Source organism: Gobio gobio, assembly GCF_949357685.1.
Source record: "Gobio gobio genome assembly, chromosome: 10".
NCBI classification, from domain to species: Eukaryota; Metazoa; Chordata; class Actinopteri; order Cypriniformes; family Gobionidae; genus Gobio; species Gobio gobio.
The window spans coordinates 8,134,140-8,156,807 of NC_137116.1; the positions used below are offsets into that span (position 1 = coordinate 8,134,140).

Sequence of the window (22,668 nt, forward strand, 5' to 3'; positions counted from 1 at the left end):
ACACACACACACACACACACACACACATAAACTCACACGCGCACACTCTCTAGAAGAAGAGAAGATTTCTAATACTGCAATAGTCCTTAAAAAAAACAAGAATTGTCCATTTCGATTTCATATGATCAGCTCTTTGACTCACAAGACAACACACGCATGTTGTTTACTTACAGCCACTACATTTCCCAAGATACAGCTCGGCGCCAATCTGTTGCCATGGAAAACACAACAACAAAAGGCTTGCTCCCTCACGCTGTGACTCAAGACGCCAGAAGCTGACAGGGAAAAGTAGGTAATGTATGCAAATTCTGTCAAACGAATAGCTTTTAAAGTCTGTGGATATCACGCGTGTGCATGCGTTCCCTTTTTATAAGAGAACTAAGTTAGCCAGATAAATAATCGAGGATCTTTAGGCTGCTAAACACGACTTCATGGGAAAGTAACTAACGTTAGTATCAAATATGACGGCTAACGTTAATCCTGATACAGCCTGGCTGTTTTATATATTTATTACATTTTAGTTTAACCACGCGAGTGCCTTGGAATATTTAGTTTCATCATCAGATAAAACAGCTAGTACAAAGTACTTTTCCATTTAAAAAAAAATGTTGTTTGTTTTGTTTTTGTTATACTTGTTACTTTTGAATATTCTTCAAATATTCTGAAACGTTCCCATGATGTTGCATGATTCGCATAACCAAGAAAAAACTTTTTAAAACATTTAATAAACTGGATTTTCAGAGAACATTTAAAAAATAGTGTTGTTGTTTTTTTTACTTAAAGGGACAGTTCACCCCAAAATTAAAACTGTCATCATTAATTCACCCTCACGTTGTTCCAAACCTGTGTGAGTTTCTTTCTTCTGTTGAACACAAAAGACAATTTTTTTTGAAGAATGTTGGTAACCAGACAGTTGACGGCACCCATTGACTTCCATAGTAGGACAAAAAGGTCACGTGGAGACGAGGGTATGGCGAACAGTGCTGATCTCTCAACACCTACAACTGAACATGAGCCTCAGAGTATTGGCACACACACTGAAGGTAAAGACATGTAGGCTACACACTCACTCACACACACACTCACACACACACACACACACACACACACACACACACACACACACACACACACACACACACACACACACTCACTACACACACTCACTCACTTTTGTATGCCTCATGTTCTATTTCCTTTAGAGGAAGGCACTGAGGATGACATCTTCAGGTTTGAGGATGACTTCCCTGATTGGTCCACAGGGTTTGACAGCTCTGAGTGGTAGGTGTTACAGTTTTTTCCAATTATATAACCCATATAAACCAATTAATCAAACACAGCCATCAGGTGTGTAGACACTTAGGTGCTTAATTGTAAACTCAACAATCAGGAAGGCAATGTTGCAGCAAGAGGAAGAGTGAGGATGAGAGGGGGAGCCCATGGAGGAAGAGGGGTAGAGAGGGGAAGAGAGGGGAAGGGGGGGAGGAAGAGGTAGACTGGAGTAGGACGTGGACAAAGAAGATGGCATCAAATTTATCAGATGCGATTCGCTCAACCTTGGTTGACCATGAGTACTGTACCCATGGGTTGACATTGAGAGAGACTGGACAGAGAGTTCAGCCCAACATCAGCAGATATAAAAAAACAAACCTTTGAAAATGCATGAATGAATCGAATGATTTTACAATGTGGAAAGAAATAAATATTTTCTTCAATATGCAGTACTGGTCTTGTGTGTAGTGTTTGGTCAATATATTCATATACTTCACTCTAACAATATCTCTGAAAAAAAAATCGAACCCAGGTTATATCGTTAGAAAAGTAGACATTTTACAAGTGTTTAAGATTGAGAACAGCAGTGTGTAAATGAATCAAACAGAATCAGATTGTATGAACCATGTGTGCGCCATACAGTGTCAAAATTGGGTTTTGTTAAATTATTGTAAAATTTTGAAAGTGTTTCATTTTGCAAAAGAACTGAGGTGTTCAGCTACTTGTGTGTGTGGATGTGAGAATTGTGTGTAGTGTTTTGACCAAATGAGCCTTGTTTTTTATATTGTGCTTAAGCAATCTTAAAAAACTGTAATGCATGTTAATGATTCATTTTGATTTATTTTTCATCACAGAAGCTACAAACTGAGACTGGTGTCTTTATGGATGTGGAGAAATAAAAGAATGAATTGTTAAAAGATATCTGATGCATTCATCAACTTATTATTTATAAACATATTTGATTAAATTTTTTTACTTATTTGATTAATATTGATTTTTAAAAACATATTTTATCACGTTAATTTTCACCACAAAGTTGAATGACAATAATTGAACAAATAATGTTCAATAAAGTTCAAAGTATTGCAATATCAGGTTAAAGGGATAGTTCACCCAAAATGAAAATGACTCCATGATTTACTCCCCTTCAAGTCATCTTAGGTGTGTATGACTTTCTTCTTTCAGACGAATACAATCAGAGTTATATTAAAAAATGTTTTGGCTCCTCCAAGCTTCCAAGTCATATTCACCTAGGATGGCTTGAGGGGGAGTAAATCACTGTATTTGGTAAAAAAAAAAAATATATATATAATGTGAGATATTACCTCAATTTATAAAAACTGTTTTCTATGTATATTAATATACTGTAAGATGTAATTTATTCCTGTGATCAAAGCTGAATTTTCAGCATCAGTACTCCAGTCTTCAGTGTCACATGATCCTTCACACTGGAAAAAATGCTTTTCTTACTTAGTATTTTTGTCTTGTTTTCAGTCCAAATATCTAAAAAATCTTACATTAAGAAGCATTTACTAGACAAGCAAAAGTTTTTGTCTTGTTTTGGGGGGAAATAACTCAAAATTAAGGGAGTTTTTGCTTAAAATTAGCAAAATAATCTGCCAATGGGGTAAGAAAAATAATCTTAATTCAAACAGAAAACATTTGCTTACCCCATTGGCAGATTATTTTGCTTATTTTAAGCAAAAACTCCTTAAATTTGAGTTATTTTCCCCCAAAACAAGACAACAACTTTTGCTTGTCTAGTAAATGCTTCTTAATGTAAGATTTTTTAGATATTTGGACTGAAAACAAGACAAAAATACTAAGTAAGAAAAGCATTTTTGCAGTGCAGAAATCATTCTAATATGATGATTTGACGCTCAACAAACATTTATGATTATTATCAATGTTGAAAACGGTTGTAGTGCTTCAGATTTTTTGTGGAAACATTGTTTTATTCTTTGATAAATAGAAAGTTCAAAAGAACAGCATTTATTTAAAATTTACATTTACAAAAAAATGTAACAATGTAAAATTCTTTTTATTATGCTCTTTCAAAGTCTTGATGTTGTGTTTGTGCTCTGCTAGAGCAGGTTTTCCTGCTTTAATGTTGATAATGTCCTCATATTCTCCATTGTTGCGGCTCCTCTCTTCCCAGTCTGTCAGTAACGCTCTGTTTAGTTCCTGTCTCTATGAAGCCTCTCCTTCTGAAAAGCACACTGTGCTCTGATTGGTCGGCTGGAGCAGTATGTTTTGATTGGTGTTTGGGAAATGTCCCGGCCCTTATCATAACCGCCAGTTTCAACACACTACTAACTAACTCAACCAGGCCCCGCCCCTTTATTCTGTGTATGAATTATTATAATGAGGAATATTGTGATGTGTTGGTTCCTGGAAGAAAACTCAAGACTACAATGGAGGCGTTTCAGGGAGTTCAGAAACACTGACACTGATAGAGAAAATAACTCTTGTTCAAACAGCAACATCACACACTGAAGACAGATGGGAAAAAGCATCATAGGACCCTTTTAATGCTAATTTTGATCAATTGAATACATATTTCCTGAATGAATTTCTTTCTTACACTACATGTTTAAATGTTTGTAAATCTATTACTGGCTCTTGTCTAGGGAAGGGGAAGTGAGTGATGGTGAAGATGGAGCTGACACAGGTGGGGAGAAGCAATACACTGACAAGAACCGCATTTTCAAGCTGAAAAAGTTTCTGGCGCAACTGGACACCTTTTACCAGCAGAAGAAACTGAATTTGCTACAAGCCAGGTCTGTATCCTCATTTAATGTTATAACGTGACCCTTCCCATAAGATAAATCTGCCTCAACCTCTCAGGGTGGAAAGGTTTTCATACTCTGTGAATCTCTGCCTCCCACTATGTTTTCAACTGTACATCATGGTGTGTGAGCACATGCTGTAGAAAAGCTGTTAGGTAGGTGGACTGAGCAGTTCAGAGCATTCAAGCTGTAAACACACGCTGAACGCCTTCATTTAAAACTGTGCATGCACAGCATTTGGGTAAAGCAGAGAAAAACTGAATGAAACGTTGAGGTCATATTTCAGCTAAAACATAAGAAATCAATCTGTAATTCTATTTTGTATATAAAGAATGTTTGAGAGTTTGATGAAAGGATTAGTTCACTTCAAAATGAAAATGTCCTGATATTTTACTCACCCCCCATCTCATGTTCATGTCTTTCTTTCTTCAGTCGAAAATAAATTACGTTTTTAGAGGAAAACATTCCAGGATTTTTCTCCACACCATTGACTTCCATGGCAACCAAATTGTTGAAGGTCCAAATCAATGCAGTTTCAATGGAAGGGCAAAAAAAACTAATATTTGTATGCATTTAAATCTACCTTTTTTATTGGTAAAACTTTTTCCTCCTGCGTCCTATTCTTCCATTATCTAGAATGGCTGCACAGCTGAAAGGTTTGTTTGAGCTGCGCCCTCTACTGTACATGCGTGAATTTGCATTTTTACCTCAGTCTGAGGCTTATTATTTCAATTTTGGTATGAAGAGGTCTTTACATTTGCACAAAAATATAACTTTTTTGTTATAAAAAACAAAACAAAAAAACAAGCCCAGCCCAGCTGAGAAAAAGTAGCGCAAAAGTAACGTAATGCATTACTTTTCATAAAAAGTAACTAAGTAACGCAATTATAAATATAAAAAATTTCTATACTTTTTAACCTAAATTGCTCATCTTGCTCGCCAGTGATTGCGTAATCACATCAGAAAGGTCACGTTATACGTAGGCAGAAGTACCGCCCCCGTGTTTACAAAGCGCACATGTGAAGACTAATTAGCAAAAATGCAGTTTAGCAAAAAAAAGGTAAAAGAACGATGTTGGATGATTTTGAAGTTAAAGAACACGCCACTTTTTTGAAAATAGGCTCATTTTCCAACTCCCCTAAAGTTAAACAGTTGAGTTTTACCATTTTCGAATCCATTCAGCCGGTCTCCGGGTCTGGCGGTAGCTCTTTTAGCATAGCTTAGCATAGATCATTGAATCTGATTAGACCGTTAGCATCTCGTTAAAAAATGACCAAAGAGTTTCGATATTTAAAACTGGACTCTTCTGCAGTTACATCGTGTACTAAGACCGACGGAAAATCAATCGATATGGCTAGGAACTATATCTCATTCCTGCGTAATAATCAAGGAACTTTGCTGCCGTACCATGAGTGCAGCATACGCAATGATATTACGCAGTGCTGAAAATAGTCCCCAGCACGCTCCCTGTGCAAGCAGGTTGTCACGTTGGTTATGTTGACGGAAGTTAGCCTATTTTCAGGGCTGCGTAATATCATTGCACCGCTGCACTCATGGTACGGCAGCAAAGTTCCTTGATTATTACGCAGGAATGAGAGTATAGTTCCTAGCCATATCTGTCTAGAAAATCACAACTTTTCATGTTCCGTCGGTCTTAGTACACGATGTAACTACAGAAGAGTCAAGTTTTAAATAGGAAAAATATTGAAACTCTTTGTCATTTTTGAGTGAGATGCTAACGGTCTAATCAGATTCAATGATCTATGCTAAGCTATGCTAAAAGTGCTACCGCCAGACCCGGAGATCGGCTGAATGGATTCGAAAACAGTAATGTTGCGTTCACACCAAACGCGAATAGAGCGTCAAAATCGTGTCTACCGCGTCTAGTTGGATGCTTGAACATTTTGAATCCATTCAATAAATCGAGTGTTTGAAGCGAAATAGACGCGCGCTCAAGGTGCTCCAGGAGAAATATGTCATAAAAACACCACTCTGCCTCTTTTCATTTTCGTTAAAAATATATATTAAACATTAATAGCCACACAAATGTGGTCCAGGCAACGCACTACATTATCTTCACTGCATGTATATTTAAATATCCTTAAAATATAAAGTTATGAAACTTCTCTTTACCCTCAGTTAAAACGATTTGGCAGACAACAAATGATAGATTCATGAGACCAAAGATCGCCCGTTAGATCTACACAAGATGCACCACTACAGGACATCAGAGCCTGGCCCGAGGAAAGGCTGCTCTCGCCGGGGTTAATGAGCGCTGAGTGTCCGATGATCGCCTGGATCTCACAACTCCAAAAACGCAAGATAATTTTTTTAAATAGGCGCTCTCTTTATAAATAAACCACAGATTTGAGCTTTAAACAACTACATTAAAACTACATTTTGTGACACAATAGTAGTATTTTTAAAATATGCGGGGTTTCTCATCACGTCACTTTACCACGTGACAACAGCAAACAGGCTCCTGATTGGTTAACGCGCCGCGAATTGACGGCAAAGTTAAAAAAATTTCAACTCGAGTGTCAGACGCGAATTCGCTTCAAACGTGTGAATGCACAAAAAACGTCATTCGCGCAAATAAGGCGGAATCGCGTCCATCGCGCCGCACTAAAAACGTCTATCTATAGTGGAGTGTTATTTAAAGATGGAGTGTTTTTGGTAAAGGGTGTTTTGTATTAGTCCTCGTACGTTCGCTTGGGGCGGTACTTCCGCCTACGTATAGCGTGACCTTTACAACGAGATTGCGCAATCACTGGCGAGCCGCAGAGCAGCGCAAGATGAGCAATTAAAGTTAAAAAGTATATACATTTTTTATTTTATTTTAAAATGACCGATGGTTTGGCTAGATAAGACCCTATTCCTCGTCTGGGATCGTGCTGAGCCTCTGAAGCCCTTCCTTTGAAACTGCATTGATTTGGACCTTCAATATTTTGGTTGTCGTGGAAGTCTATGATGGGGAGAAAAATCCTGGAATGTTTTCCTCAAAAAAAGTATTTTCTTTTCGACCGAAGAAAGAAAGACACAAACATCTTGGATGAGACGGGGGTAAAATACCAGGAAATGTTCATTTTGAAGTGAACTAATCCTTTAAGCACCGCATCTTTCTGAAAAAGAAAAAATAGATTAAAACTCAAAATATAATCATGTATTGTTTAGATATTGTCCCTGAAAAACAAGACAATAAAAAACAATCAATGCTTATTAAGAAAATGTTTAGTCATTTTCAAATGAGAGTTTGAAATCAGTTGGCCGCAAGATCAAATACAACATTTTCAGTGACTTGTTAAATGAAGATCGCAATTATTTTTTAGCTTCTGAATAAATGTATTTGGAAATCTGAGTTTGTACGAAATGTATTTGGAAATCTGAGTTTGTACAAAATGTATTTTCATCAAGGGAGGAACTAAAAGCATTTCACCTTCATGTGGCTGAGCTGGAGGAAAACAGAGACCAGATTGAGCTGGATATAGAAAGAGAGAAACAAGCTGAGAACAGGTAAAAAAAACAATTACAATTTTGAGAAGGAATGTCCCTGAAGAAGAGATAGAAGTCTGTAATTCAGCTTTATTTTGTGTAGTGTGGCCGTGCTCCGGTTACGAGCTCAGCACAAGCGTATGTGTGCCGAGCTGACGGCGGAAGAAGATCTGGGTGCTCATTTAGTCATGATCCTGAGAGAGCATGAGTGAGTTTCATATCTACAATAATGCTACACTTAATACTTGTTGATTTTATTGTATTTAATTGATACTTGATATATGTTTTTATTGTGATTATTTCTTTTATTTTTATCTCAGCTTTAAACTTCTGGAATTATAATGGTTGTTTTGCTCGTCAGCAAGCAATGGAGGAAATTCTCCTGTTCATTTATTTAAAATGTTACATTCTCTTAAAGCTCCTTTTTATTATGCTATTTTAAAATTTCCTCGTTTTGTTTTGGAGTCTCCTACAAAAGGTTTACATGCATCCAATGTCAAAAAACACTTTCATTTTCTAGTCAAGTGGCTCTTTGAAAATTCACTTAATTCAAAAGTTACTCCAGCAACACTTTCAAAAAGTACTAGTGATGTGTAAAAATGTAGTGAAGTCAACAGAAAAAGTCATTACTCAAGTAAGGTAAAGATATTGCAAAACTCTACTAAAGTACCTCTGCCAGTATGGTGGTTCATGTTGTTCACCCTGACATCGAATATTGAATATTTGAGGTCATGGGTTTGATGTCATAAATGTTCTATTCTTTGCTGTTTTGTTTTTAGTAAATATTCTGTGGATTGGGCAGGAAGCCTTGAGTTGTGTATTTTTACAGTATTTCTACATAGTTCATCAAACTCTTATTTCATTCAAACCAGTAAAATCCAATTTGACATGGCATGATATAATCTACAAATCATGGTTGCCTAACAGAAAGCCTTTAATAAGTTGTTGTTGGGGATGTAGAGTTTAACTGGCCCTTCTTCTCAGGCTGGAGCTGTGTCAGGTGGAGGTCGAACTGGGGCACTTCTTGGCTCTGCGTCAGGAGCTTGAGCTGGAGGAGAAGAACGTCCAATCTCAGGACAAGAAGAAAGAGAAGCTCAGACTCCAGCGAGAGAAGAGCGTTATCAAACAACGTAGACACAAAGCACAACATGACAAAATGTAAGAGTTTCATATAAAATGCTTTTATCACATCCACTGCAGTTTTCTTGGAGCAAAGACAAATAACCCCCTATTTTTTTACGACCACTTAGACTTTTCAAATCCTGTCCCCAATTTTTTGGGGTGTTCATATACCAAGTACCAATAAAGTCACTAAGTTTCGGACCATTCCAAGGAAGCTACGATTTTTAACATTTAAAAAAAAATACATTTGGGTCAGAAATGATCGAAGAACCCCAGAGGGTTAAAGATGCAGTAAGCGATTTCTGAGAAATGCTGTTGAAAATTTAAATCAACATCCAAAATTTAAATTTTGGGAATATTTGTTAGATGTCTGTTTTGTGTGTGTGTGCTGGAAAAAATATTGTGTTTGCACATAGTCCTGGCTATCTACGGAAATAAGAGAAAAAACGAAGTGGATTGGTCCATTCTACCGAGCACCATAACACTCTTGTAGCCAATCAGTAACCTCTCATTATAGGGAGGAGAGAGAGTGAGCAAGCGGAACATTTACAGAAAGAGATGGCTGAGATAATATTAAGTTAATGGTCACATGAATATAATTGCGAGTCTGGGGGGTTAATAAAGGCCACCTTCTGTATTCAGCTTACATAAAAAGCGTAACTGGCGCGTCAATGACGTCGGACGTAGCGTATGCGTTTTGAACTGCGAGAGGCGTTACACTTTGTTCATAAGTTGAATACGGAAGGCGGTCTACCAGAAGCTAGATATTTTACTTAATAACATGTTAAATATGGATATTTTTCTTACACAAACGATTCGACCATCAATATGCTTCAGAAGGCCTTTATTAACCCCCGGAGCTGTGTGGAGTAATTTTATAATAGATGGATGCACTTTTTTGGGCTGCCATTTACTGCCATTATAAAGCTTGGAAGAGCCAGGACATTTTTTTAATATAATTCTGATTGTATTCGTCTGAAAGGAGAAAGTCATATACACCTAGGATGGCTTGAGGGGGAGTAAATCATAGGGTCATTTTCATTTTGGGAGAATTATCCCTTTAATACTGGAACAGCTTTCCAGCGCTGGAGAGACGTTAAAGAGCGGGAAGGCCTGCTCGATACGTGAGTAACATTGGTATTTGCTATATAACAAATATGCTGTTGTTGAATCACCGCTGATTCATCCATATTTGCACTATAGCTGTTTGTTAGTGTAGTGATTGCTTATGTTGCATAGCTTGTTCTTTATATTGGGGACGGGGCAATGAAAACAGGGGGGTGTTTGTTTGTGTATCGATTTCAACTATCAACATTATTTCTCAGGAATTAACTCTTTCCCCTCCAAACACTGAATTTTCCGTTATTTTTGAGAAAACGCTTCCCCACCAAACATGGATTTTCTATGTTTTCATTGTGCTATGACACATCTACTGAAAGAGTACAGAATCTCCTGATCAAAACGCAGGTGAAGAAAAGGCAGAAACAAGCGATCTCATATGTAATCATATGCATATGTAAAATAATGCGATCACCAACATTAAACAGCATATAAATCAAATGTCGACCCAGGACGAGCTCTAGGACTGTGCAAGCATTAGGGGTGTTGATGGACTCGATCTACTCCATCTGTGTTTGATCATCGTTCTGAATCAGATGTGGATGAAGTGTTTGACAAAAGCACGTTTTCTCAGCTTTTTGTAGAAAATGTTGTTTTTTTCTGAAACTTACATTAAAGTGTTGATAAAAAGAATGCATGAAGCTAGAATAAAACTTTTTTTGTTTAAAAGCAGAGGGTCTGTTCTTTCTATTAATATATTGCATGTTCAGATATTCATACAACAAAATATTCTGGGGGCCATGACATTTTTGTGAAAATTATCAAAAACGCTGGAGGTGGCTGGCAACTTTTAAAATAAAACGCTGGAGGGGAAAGAGTTAACACTCTAAATCATGTCACAATTAGACTTATTGCTGATTTTTCACCTGATGGATGGTAAAAATAGGCGGGGGGGAAAAATCACAGATATTCCAAAGGAGGCAATGCAACACATTTGAACATATTTAAATTTATTTGAAGGTTTATCCAAAGTGAGGAGTTTATTACAATGGAGTAGAAGCTATTTATTATTTTTCCTTGCCAAAAGAACAATTTAAGTAATTGTCTCATCATATCTGACTCTCCTGCCTCAAAATTATCTTAATAACTTGACACAAAGTAATGAGTATTTAACCTATTACCAGCACGAAGAATGGAAAAAGCTAGAACCCCAATAGTACAGCTGCGAGTTGTACGTGGGCGAGTACCGCTTGAAAATCTCTTAATGTTTGTTCAAATCTTTCAGGCAACAGTGTTATTTATGTAATCTTCTATTTGACAGTGAACGTGACAAGGTTTTACAAGAGCAGGCAGAAGTTCACAGGAAACAACAGGAACAGGCTCTCGCTAGCCATCTCAAAGCAGCTGTCTACCTCAAACAGACTCTACACAGGTCATACATGCTCATGCACATTTTGTAAAACTTTTTAGTTGAATTACAACTTTCAATTTTCTGCTTCCATGTTAGTTCCTAGTCTAATAAAGTGTATATTTAAAAGAAGATAATATAAAACTGATTCTTAGAGCACTTGTGTTGTAGGATGAAACAGAAAGAGGCTGAGGCTGAAGAGAGGAGGAAGGAGCTAATAAAGAAGAGGCAGACAGCAGCATTGACACTTAAAGCCAGTTTCGCTGCCAATCAGGTACAGTCAATCAGTCGTAAGCAGGCCCGGTTATAGGCACCTATAGAAAGGTGGGCTGGCAGATGTCCTAGCTGGGCTTTTTTTTTTTTTTTTTTTGGGTGTGTGTGTGGGGTGGGGGTTGGTTGGGTGGGTGGGAGGATACACTAGATAGATAGATAGATAGATAGATAGATAGATAGATAGATAGATAGATAGATAGATAGATAGATAGATAGATAGATAGATAGATAGATAGATAGATAGATAGATAGATAGATAGATAGATAGATAGATAGATAGATAGATAGATAGATAGATAGATAGATAGATAGATAGATAGATAGATAGATAGATAGATAGATAGATAGATAGATAGATAGATAGATAGATAGATAGATTTTAATGTAAACAGAACCCTAGACGTGTTTAACTGTAGCGCTCCCATCTCACGGCCATAGTTTTGCAGAGTATCGTGCATGACGTGGCTTTATAAACGGGGCGATCAAATTCGCGTTTTAACCGCAATAACACGTCCTGTGTGGCCCTAACCTGATTAAAAGTGAAATAGCGCATTGTTATTTAAGTGCTGTTATTTAAGTTTGCCACTTTCAGTTTAACAGCACAGCAAGCCAAAGAAGGCAAATGAAGTACTGAACTAAACACATACATTACGTTCTAGCTCTGTCCATGCAATAAATGCACGTTCTTAAATGAGCGTGTTTTAGTTTTTTTTAGCTAATTTCAACTTGGCATGAATTGAAAATCAATTCAGAGCTGTACATTTACATTTACAAGATACAAGATACATTTTCACGAATACAACTTATTACAATACAGAAACAAATATTTCTGCTTCAGACTGAAGCGTGCAAATAATGCGCCGTGCCGTTACTTTCTGTTGATATAGGAAAAAATACTGCAAATGTCTTATTTTTGTGATTGAGACATTTTACAGCCCTTTATCAAAACTATGAACACAGAGTCCACCTCAGATTGTTTTTAATCAATGCACAAATCGTAAAAACAGATTAACACTACCTGTTCCTAAATTCTGATTGGGTGGGCAAGGCAGACATTTGGGTGGACTCAGAAAATAGCCTATTCAGGGCTCCAGACTAACTTTTTTCACTAGGAGCTCAGTGGCCCCAAACTGAAAATTTTAGGGGCACAACCAGAAAATGTAGGGGCGCACACCGTAAATCAACATGCTAACCAAATCTACTAATTTCCACTGTATTACAAATAAATATTTTATTTAATACAGGGCTCCAGACTAATACAGGGCTCCAGACTGACATTTGAGAGCAGTGGCACCAGCGGAGGAAAATGTATCATTAGGTTAATTTAATCTTAAAATTACTATTGTTTTGCATTGTTTTGTTAATAAGTGCAGTTACTAATGATAGTACATGTTTGTTTATTGGAAATGTAACTGTGAAGCGCTGAGCTTGAATTGTTATGCAGAAAAAAAGAACTTTTATTAACAACAGTAATGTGCAAAAAACAAATTATTATAAGGAAAATTGTAATATTCCATTCTTATTAAATGTACTATTGTTCTTCTATAGTATCATACTGAACTAAAAGGAACACTCTTTACTTGTTTTCTGTGTAATCCAGTCACAATTTGAAGAAAAGTTTTGGTTTTTCATGAGACTTTGTGACTTCCTACTTTTTTCCATATATTAAGGAGTGGAAATGTCTAATAAGTCAAATAAGTGTTCCTATGCCACCACCTACTGGTTATAGTGGTTTCTTTTTTTTCAGCACCTTTACACTTTCAGTTTTAAAAATCATCACATTAAAAATAATATTAAAATTGGATAATATTTAGAGCTTTGAAGTGCTGGAAAAAGTGTGAAACACTTGAAAAGTAATTGACTTTCACTCTCAAAAGGTTGTACGAACCCTGAGATGAATAATGTAAAAAAAAAAACATTTGACCATTTCTTCCACAATACCATGGGGGTGTTACTACATTAAATCCATGGTGAATGTTTATGATTTGTGGACTGAAACCCCTGAATGTTTCAAAATGTTTCTCCTTTATAACAGAGAATTCTGCACCAAACGCTTCCCACTAGGTCTCACAGTAGCAATGTTATTAATACTGAGGTCAATTCAAGCGCTTTCTCACTGGATCTCCAGCACTGTTTAGTAACGGTGTTGCGTGATCGAGATTGGCCCATGTATGAGCATCGCGCTGCAATGTCTATTATTGCTCTGAGGTGATAAACGGTCCGCGCAGCACAGCTCAAACGTGTAGTGCGGTTCCGTTCCGCTTTCGTTTAGTTTGCCGTCCGATGTCTCTCATATGTAACCGAAATGGCAGCTCTTATCAGTTGGGCACCGTGGTTGTCACACCAGTGCGACCTCCAATCAAATTCAGTCGCACCAGCAGGAAAAAAGGTCGCAAAATGCGACCATTTAGTCGCAGTCTAGAGCCCTGCTATTACTTATTCATTACGTTTTTGAACCTCAGTCAACAACAGTATACATTTTTTTAAAAAGCCAGTTCATGACCCCTTTAAAAAGAATACATTTCTGACTTGAATGCTCTGGTGAGGAGATAAACATGGCGGACTGTGTAGAGCTCTCTGAGGGCGGGGTCTATGCTAATTGGGCGGAGTCTGTCAGCAAGCATGGGAGGGGCCTGTGCAATGTGACATCACTGCTATAAACTACAAACAGCTTATTCTGAGACAGTGCTTTTGATTTATGGGGATTAAAAAAAAGAAGAGTGGACTTGTACCATTATAGAGTGGTTGTGTACACACACTGCCGACACACACACATATATGCTCAAACACCATGTAAAAGTGAATTTTGCCTGATAGGTCTCTTTTAAATGAATTTACTTAGCCTCATATCATTGACAATTCAAATGATTTCTTTCTTCTGAAGAACAAAAAAAATATATAAATGATGTTTCAGCTGCTTGTGTTGTTCTCCAGAATATTTTCTTTTATGAAAGGAGAATAAGATGTAAATATTACTGTAGTGAAATAATGTTGATGGATCAAACTGATTCAGGTAAGTGTAAATATGTACAGAATAGAGGCAAAAGAATATTGATGGTGATAAATTGTATGTCTCAGACAGGGCAAACGTTTTAATGATATATGTATCCGCAGCAGCACTGGACAAGTGACCTGAAGAACTTTGCTGGGTGAATATTTGTGTCTGCATAGATCCATGATTGATAGATCTTCTCTCCATGTACTTAGGAAACTATGTATGCTAGAAAACAACGACAGAAAGCCTATGAACAGAAACAGAGAGAGCAAGAGCAACAGATGAAAGAGGCACTGGAGGCCAAAGGATTGAACAGCATTGAACACATCCAACGACTGAGACTGCAGGAGCGCGTCAACAAGAAACATGCGTGAGAATTTCCCATAAACATTTGATGTGAATGCTCAAAAGGTTTGAGGACAGATATTTTATATTTTTCATTAGCCTGACAAGCCAGACCCACTTCAAGATGTTGGGTCTGGGAACACGCCATTGGCAGGCCGGGATAAATGGTTGTCTTTCAAATTCCCTCTGCACGCAATAGGATAGCGCTACAACCAACCAGAGCAACGAAGAAGGTGAAGCAGAGCTAGATGATAGATTAAACTTTCGCCGTTTCCGGTCGGCAAAACTCCGAACACATCTTCCTTTTTTAAAGAATGATTTCAGTGCTGTTCTTTGTTCTTTTCTCAAAGAAAAGCTTAACTCCAAGTCTTCCTGAGTCGCGGCCAAAGCCGATTCGAAAGACCGCTGTTCGCCAGCTTCTTTGTTTTCAAGTAGCCCGCGGAACCACCGCAACTCTCCCGTCATTATGTTAAGCCCGCCCACCGACTCTATACACGATGTGATTGGCCTGACCAGAGTTTGGTTTTTCCAGCTCACAAGCCAACGGAGAGTTGCTAGACGCCCTGGCTGCAAATTATATTTGCTGCCGCTAGGGTGCATCTAGAATTCTAGTCTAATTTTTCATATCTTTTTTCATTGAAGGGAATTTGAAGATACACGGAGATTGGCGCAAATGGAGATTGTGGCTAAATTGCTCTCGGAAAGAAACATGAAGGAGAGGCGTAGAAAATCTCCTGTACTGAGCCATGAGAAAAAACGTGACGAGAAACTCTTGCAGAACATACTGCCTCCATCTGCACACACCAGGAGAGAGGTACCAGCGATTGCTTAGCGTGACGCTCACCATATATGTTTATCATTAGAACAATGAATGAAATGATTGTATGTTCTGCGCACAACACAAAGAGAAATAAGTCGAGATCACATTGCGTGTGCATAACATGGAATCATCCTGTGCGACAGTCATAGAGCCGTATTTTGTATAACTAAATATACAACTGACCCCAAATCAAAAGAGGTTGATGGAAGCAACTGGTTAACTAACAATCACTTGTGTTTAATTCAGGAAAAGCATTTAATGTCAAATCCCAGAGCACCTTGCGTCAGGTCCTACAGTGACAGCAACAGTGATGTCAGTTCCTCTCCAGAATCTGCAGAGCTGAAGTTTGGAGAGTGTGTAGAAATGGAGGATAAAGATAAAAGAGAGATGAGCCTGGCCCAGCCCGAGTTCACTGGCCTTTGGGAACACAGACACAAAGATGATATGGTAACAATTTCAATACATGAATACATAAGCATGTGCTTGGAAGAGCCAGGACATTTTTTAATATAACTCTGATTTTATGTCATATACACCTAGGATGACCTAATTTTCATTTTTGGGTGAACTAACCCTTTAAGAGGCTATTCACACAGAGCACCTTCCATTGCACTGCTTTTCCATTGTTTTTCCATTGCTTGAGTCTTTGATGTACTTAGCATAGTGGCTATGATTATGCAACTGGCCCCGAGTTTTACTATGCACAGTAATCAGTCATTTTTATATTACTCTTCCCTCAATGCTGCTTTTATTACACTATAATAAAATAAATATTATTCTTTCATTTGCAACTACAAAATCATTGTTTTTTGTCATATCTGTACCCCTAGGTCACATCAGATGAAAACATTCATCTTGAAACATCTTACACCACCATGAAGACGGACATTAACAAAGGTTTACTTTCAAAAGCAGCAAAAAAGTCTATAAAGGGACGAGAATCAAAAGGACCACCATTCATCAGCAAACCAGAGATTATTCTGTTTAAGGTACCGAATGCAGACTTTTTCATCAAAACTTAGTGTGCTGCCGACCTAGACATGACTCTCGGGAATTAAAGGTCCTCTCTCAATGAACGGAATTTGTCAAATTATAGGAACCAAAGTCATGATACCTGTTAAAATAATTCTTTGCATATTCTTTATTGATATATCATACAGTATCATAATGCATTGCAATGAGGGCGGCAGAGAATTTCCATTTAAGGTGGACTAAAATCCTATGGGAAATATTTATCATATTGTATATTAAATATGCAGTTTGCAGTTTGCATAGGGCATTTGCTCTCAATTCAGTCGTTTAAAGTATGGAGCCCCTAAAGGGATATTGTGGTGGAAAAAATATGAGATTATTTTTTTCAACTTTTGCGTTCGTTTGCAAAACTTTTGCATTTCCAGAGAAACTTTGTGTTCACTCACAGAGCTCAAAAGTTTTGCAGGCAAATGCAAAGTTTCACAGGGAACGCAAAACATTTGCTCTGTACTTAAAGTATTAAGATCTTTATTATATAGCAGCCTACCTAGGCTGTGCACACCATCAACTCACTAAACTAAGATACAGGCATCATCTGAGACCTCAGTGCATTTAAATCCACTCCTCTAAAGTACAAAACTTTGATACATTATATCACATTTAATATATTTACATCAGAAGAACTATAAAAATGAATAAATTGCATCTGAACTGTATTTGCAGGATTGCGATGTTGGGAAGGTCTACAAGAAGAAAGTCACACTCACAAATGTCACATACATGACTAATTACTGTAAGCTGTTGGGAGTGTCACAGAATCTGAAAGATCATGTGTCAGTGAGGTAGGCTGCTCTTTTAGCACATATCACATAAACATCTTACATTCAGGGGTTAGCTTATGAGTCTCATTTTATTGAAGGGGAGCAGTTTGGCACATCTGACATCCTTTGCTGACTCTCTCTGTTTCTATCATTATTTCCTAACCTGTATGGCTTTATTCTGTGGAACAGAAAATGTCTTGTGTTGTTTGGACTCTAAGGGCTCTATTTTAACAATCTGTGCGCATGGCGTAGGTGCACTTAGGGCGTGTCCGAATCCACTTGAATCCACCAAAATGACGGTTGGTGCACCAGACGCATGGTCCAAAAGTGTAGAACCTAGTCTCTTAATGAGTCATAGGTGTGTTTTGGGCGTAACGTGCAATAAACCAATCAGAGTCTCATCTTCCATTCCCTTTAAAAGCCAGTTGCACCATGGTGGATTCACTATTTACATGCGAGCGGAAAGACCGAACGCTTCTCCAGAGAGGAATCCTTTTATCTTTAATATTCAAAAATGTGTGTGTGCTGCTGCGCATCCCTGTGTGTGTAACAGAGATGTATAAAGTACTAAAGACACATACTTGAGTAAAAGTACAAGTTCCTTATCAAAAAAGTGACTTGAGTAGAAGTTGAAGTGCTCTTTAAGCACCACACTTAAGTAGAAGTACTAAAGTATTCAACATTTTTTGTACTTAAGTATTGCAAGTAGTTTATTTTAAAATGTACTACTCAAGTACTGAAAGTAAAAGTACAAGTATTGCGTTATGTAGTTATTAAAGAAAGTAGTCAAAAGTTTGAACATCATATTGTTTTTATTATTTCAAATGATTAACCTAAAGGACAATCACAATGTTGTTAGTTAATTTTTCTACATATTGTCATATAAATAACCTGAAAATACTGTAGTTCATTAAGATTAAATCTTACTATAACCACTCTTACTAAAAAAAAAAATGGGGTAAGCACACTTATATTCTCATTTCAAGAGGTGTTCTGGGTAAATGATTTGTTTGTAACACTTTACAATATGGTTTGATTTGTTAACATTACATTAGTTAATGTATTAGACTAATAACTAACATGAACTAACCATGATCAATACATTTGTTACTGTATTTATTAATCTTTGTTAATCTTAGTTAATAAAAATACAGCTGTTCATTGTTTGTATATGTTACTTCACAGTGCACATTAACTATGTAAACAAATAGAGAGCATTTTGAGCGCAAGACGCTCGTGTTGTTTTAAAGACAGTGAATGCGCGCTCGCGGGGCTCTCTCTCGCGCTCTCTCTCTCTCTCTCGCGCGCTCTGTCTCTCTCTCGCACTCTCGCGCGCGCTCTCTCTCATGCACGGTAATGTGGGCTTGGAATGGAATGATTCATAACATTTTTATATTTGTAACGAGTAACGATGCTGCACATACAAAAATATCGGAGTAAAAGTATTAAACTCATCGAAAATATGTACTGAAGTAAAAGTGGAAGTAGGAGAAAAAATTAATACTCTAGTAAAGTACAGATACTGCCTTTTAGTACTTAAGTACAGTAGTGAAGTAGTTCTACTTCGTTACTATACATCTCTGGTGTGTAATAAGCAGAGTGTACGCACGTTGTGCACCACCTATAGGTGCATATTAACACGCCCTTTAAATAACGCAAAAAATACTGCGATATTGACTTTAGACCAGGTTTGTGTTGGTCAATGGCGCAGTCGTTTTCAGTTCCTCAAAATAGTAACCCGCCAACAATGCGCCTGAACACACCTGGTTTTCAGACCAGCATACCCATGGGTGAACAGATGGCGCCAGTGCATTTGCTATTTAAACAACATGGAGCTGTCTGTGAAATTGAGAACTGTGTCGGGCTGAAACTAGCAGAAAACACTTGCATTGCGCCTGGCGTCGCATTGCGCCGGGTGTATGATAGGGCCCCAGTTGTTTGGACTCCAGTGTTCTTCAAAATAATTTATTTTGTGTTCCACAGAAAAAAGAAACACATACAGGTTTTGAATGACATGAGAGTGAATAAAAGATGACAGATTTTTAATTTTTGGCCAAATTATTCCCAAATATGACTAGCCGCAGTTCCACTGTCGGTTTCCACTAACCCTAACCCACAAACCCATAATTTCACCAACAAATGGAAGTTTGATCAGAAAAAAAATCAGAGAGAAATCGCTGGAAACTAGCGAGATTGCAAAGCGAAAAGTTGTTCGTTTGTTGGCATTTTTGTCGTTTACTTAAAGATTTAAAACCCAAGCATCAATGTTTTACTACAGCTTTACAATATTAACCTGTGCAAGCAGGTTGTCACGTTGGTTATGTTTACGAAAGTTTCAGGCACTGCATAATATCATTGCGCCGCTGCACCCATGGTACGGCAGCAAAGTTCCTTGATTATTACGCAGGAATGAGAGTATAGTTCCTAGCCATATCTGTCTAGAAAATCACAACTTTTAATTTTCAGTCTGTCTTAGTACACAATGTAACTACAGAAGAGTCAAGTTTTAAATAGGAAAAATATCGAAACTCTTTGGTCATTTTTGAGCGAGATGCTAACGGTCTAATCAGATTCAATGATCTATGCTAAGCTATGCTAAAAGTGCTACCGCCAGACCCGGAGATCGGCTGAATGGATTCAAAAACGGTTGGAAAGTTGGAAAATTGGCCTATTTTCAAAAAAAGTGTAGTGATCCTTTAAGTTTAGGTATTGGATAGGATTAAGGGATGTAGAATATGGTCATGCAGAATAAGGCATTATATGTGCTTTATAAGTACTAATAAACAGCCAATATCCTAGTAATATGCATGATAATAAGCAACTAGTTAATAGTAAAATTGCACCCTAAACTAAAATGTTTATATTCCATTTCAATTATTTGTAAATGTCATTTAATAATCTTAAATGTCTTGCTGAATTTTTTTTGTTCTTGTTATGGTGGAGCCGTTGCTTACACATTAGATCTGCACTTTACTTGAGAAACCTCACTCATTTCAGATGCTCAGTGATTTGATTCTTAATTGTCTATCATACAGTAAAATTAAAATGTGAATTTTTAATACACTTTAATCTAAGGTTCAGGTAAATGTTTAATTGTCCATCTGACTCGTAAAATTAAAATGTATGACTCTGCAAATCAATTAAAATCAGTTACAACAACTGTGAATAACTAATTGTGATTTCTAGTGCAACATGTATGCTTGTTATGATGTATAAATCTCTTTTTAAGAGGGAAAAGTAATACAGACGATGATGCATGTGCAACAACAATAATGTGTACAATTCTAATGTACTGTGTCTTTAAACGAACAAACTAGGAATATATTAAACAGTCGCCTATCAAGCTGTTTGCTGTTATTTACTAATTTAATAAGTGTGTGACCTGTTTTCTTGCAGTTTCGAGCCACCAGGGCCCATGTCTGCAGGCATGGCTTGTGAACTGGAGGCTATATTTAGACCTTTGGTAAGGTTTTTCCGCACTCCACATCTGGTGTTTGTCACAGGAAAATATATCTTTGCTTCACTCTGTAGGTCTCATGAGATGCTTTGGCGGAGAAATTATTATATCCCTGCATCTGGGTAGAGATAAATCATAGAGAACAGGGCAATTACTCACAGTAACATGGGATGGATCACGTGAGCTCCGCTGATTTTACTTCTCATTGGAAGTTGCTTTTAGCCTGACGTCGTCATACTCTAGTCGGAATATGAGTCTGATACTGCTCCATTGGGCTGTGATTATGGGGCGAAAATGCCTCTGCACTCAGTTGGATAGACCTACAACCAATCAGAGCAACGGAGTAAAGGCCATTACACACTCCGCAAGAACAGAGAAAAAAGTTTTCGCTCCCAGGGCTGAATGACATCATTTTGTTCTCGCAGCCCTGGTTTGGGATTTGTGGCATCTGAGCAGAACTTTTTTCTTGTGGGTGTCTGAGAACTATTGTGTGATTGGTCAGAAATTTAAAGTGAACCAAGCTTTAGTGACGTATGTTGAGCGACGCATAGTTGTCAACAGAACTAAACTGCACGCACGCTGGAAGAAGTAGAAGAAGAAGATGAGTGTAAACGATTTTTGCCGGTGTTGTAAAAAATAATAGAAGGATACACAGAATACTTACCAACACGATCATCATTTTTGAGAGAAATAGTAAAGGTGAATGCATATACGAACAAGTGTATTGCACTTTTCACAATACACGTAATTTCAGAAAATCTGTCTATAGTGTGTTAATGCTTAACACTGAGCAGCTTTAGGACTATTTTAGGGAAATTCAATTAGGGCGCTGATCAGTCCCTTCATAATGAATCCTACTCATGTGTCACTGCTAATTTGCATAAGTAAAACTATGCTGAGTGGCATGGAAACACCCACATTACATAGCCTACAGTCACCAGAAATCCCCAACTCCCGCTGAACATTATTGGCTTTCAGTGGTTTAATCATTGTCAGTGTGAGTGGCCCTTTAGAAGACTTTCTTATGATAGAAATGATGTGCATAAATTGGCATAAATGAGATCTAGACAAGACAAGTGCTAATTTAAGAGCCGCCGGTGATGAACCAAACACACTTTTCTTTTGACACTTACATAAAAATCATTGTCATTTTCATTCTCAGGACAAATTTTTACATCTCGTAAACCAAGAAATTATGGTAACACTTTAGAATAATGGTCATTAGTTAACATTAGTTAATGTATTAACTAACATGAACTAACCATGAGCAGTACATTTGTTACTGTATTTGTTCATCTTTTTTTAACGTTAGTTAATATAAATCTAGCTGTTCATGGTTTGTTCATGTTAGTTCACAGTGCATTAACTAATGTTAACAAGATTTTAATAATGCATTAGTAAATGTTGAAATTAACATTAACAAAGATTAATAAACGCTTTATAAGTGCAGTACATTATTAGTTAATGTTAACTAATGTAGTTAACTAATGTTAACTAATGACCATTATTCCAAAGTGTTACCGAAATTATGACAAGCCGTTTTGACTTTTATTCATTCCCAGTATATGAATTCTTGATATCAACAATTCAATTTCCACTAGCGAAAATTTTTTGTCTGGCTATCACCAGACCAAGCTCAATCTTTTAAGCAATCAGACCAATGATCCATCGCTTCTCTATCCGTCATTGTGTTAAACCCGCCAATAGTGCGCTAGGTGGATAAGCCGGTTTGTGATTGGTCCCTGCAAAATTGTAACAGAAGACGGATAGAAAAATGTACAGGTTTCCAGCCTGAGAAATCATATCGCCGGCAGACTGGGTTTACCCTGTCTAAAAAACTATA

General features: G+C 37.3%; 1 protein-coding gene across 1 annotated transcript in view; it reads left to right on the forward strand.

The window, feature by feature from the left end:
* Positions 1-970: 970 nt before the first annotated feature.
* Positions 971-22,668, forward strand: part of cfap74 (cilia and flagella associated protein 74) — a gene marked incomplete at both ends in the record, with an annotated part of 80,539 nt that continues 58,841 nt past the window's right edge. The window contains 14 exons of the mRNA XM_079827412.1: positions 971-1,043; positions 1,203-1,281; positions 3,903-4,056; positions 7,480-7,574; positions 7,657-7,761; positions 8,538-8,711; positions 11,056-11,166; positions 11,314-11,416; positions 14,623-14,780; positions 15,398-15,569; positions 15,822-16,022; positions 16,406-16,564; positions 17,271-17,389; positions 20,765-20,831. Coding sequence (XP_079683538.1) covers positions 971-1,043; positions 1,203-1,281; positions 3,903-4,056; positions 7,480-7,574; positions 7,657-7,761; positions 8,538-8,711; positions 11,056-11,166; positions 11,314-11,416; positions 14,623-14,780; positions 15,398-15,569; positions 15,822-16,022; positions 16,406-16,564; positions 17,271-17,389; positions 20,765-20,831 — 1,770 coding nt within the window. The remainder of the gene's footprint in view (positions 1,044-1,202; positions 1,282-3,902; positions 4,057-7,479; positions 7,575-7,656; positions 7,762-8,537; positions 8,712-11,055; positions 11,167-11,313; positions 11,417-14,622; positions 14,781-15,397; positions 15,570-15,821; positions 16,023-16,405; positions 16,565-17,270; positions 17,390-20,764; positions 20,832-22,668) is intronic.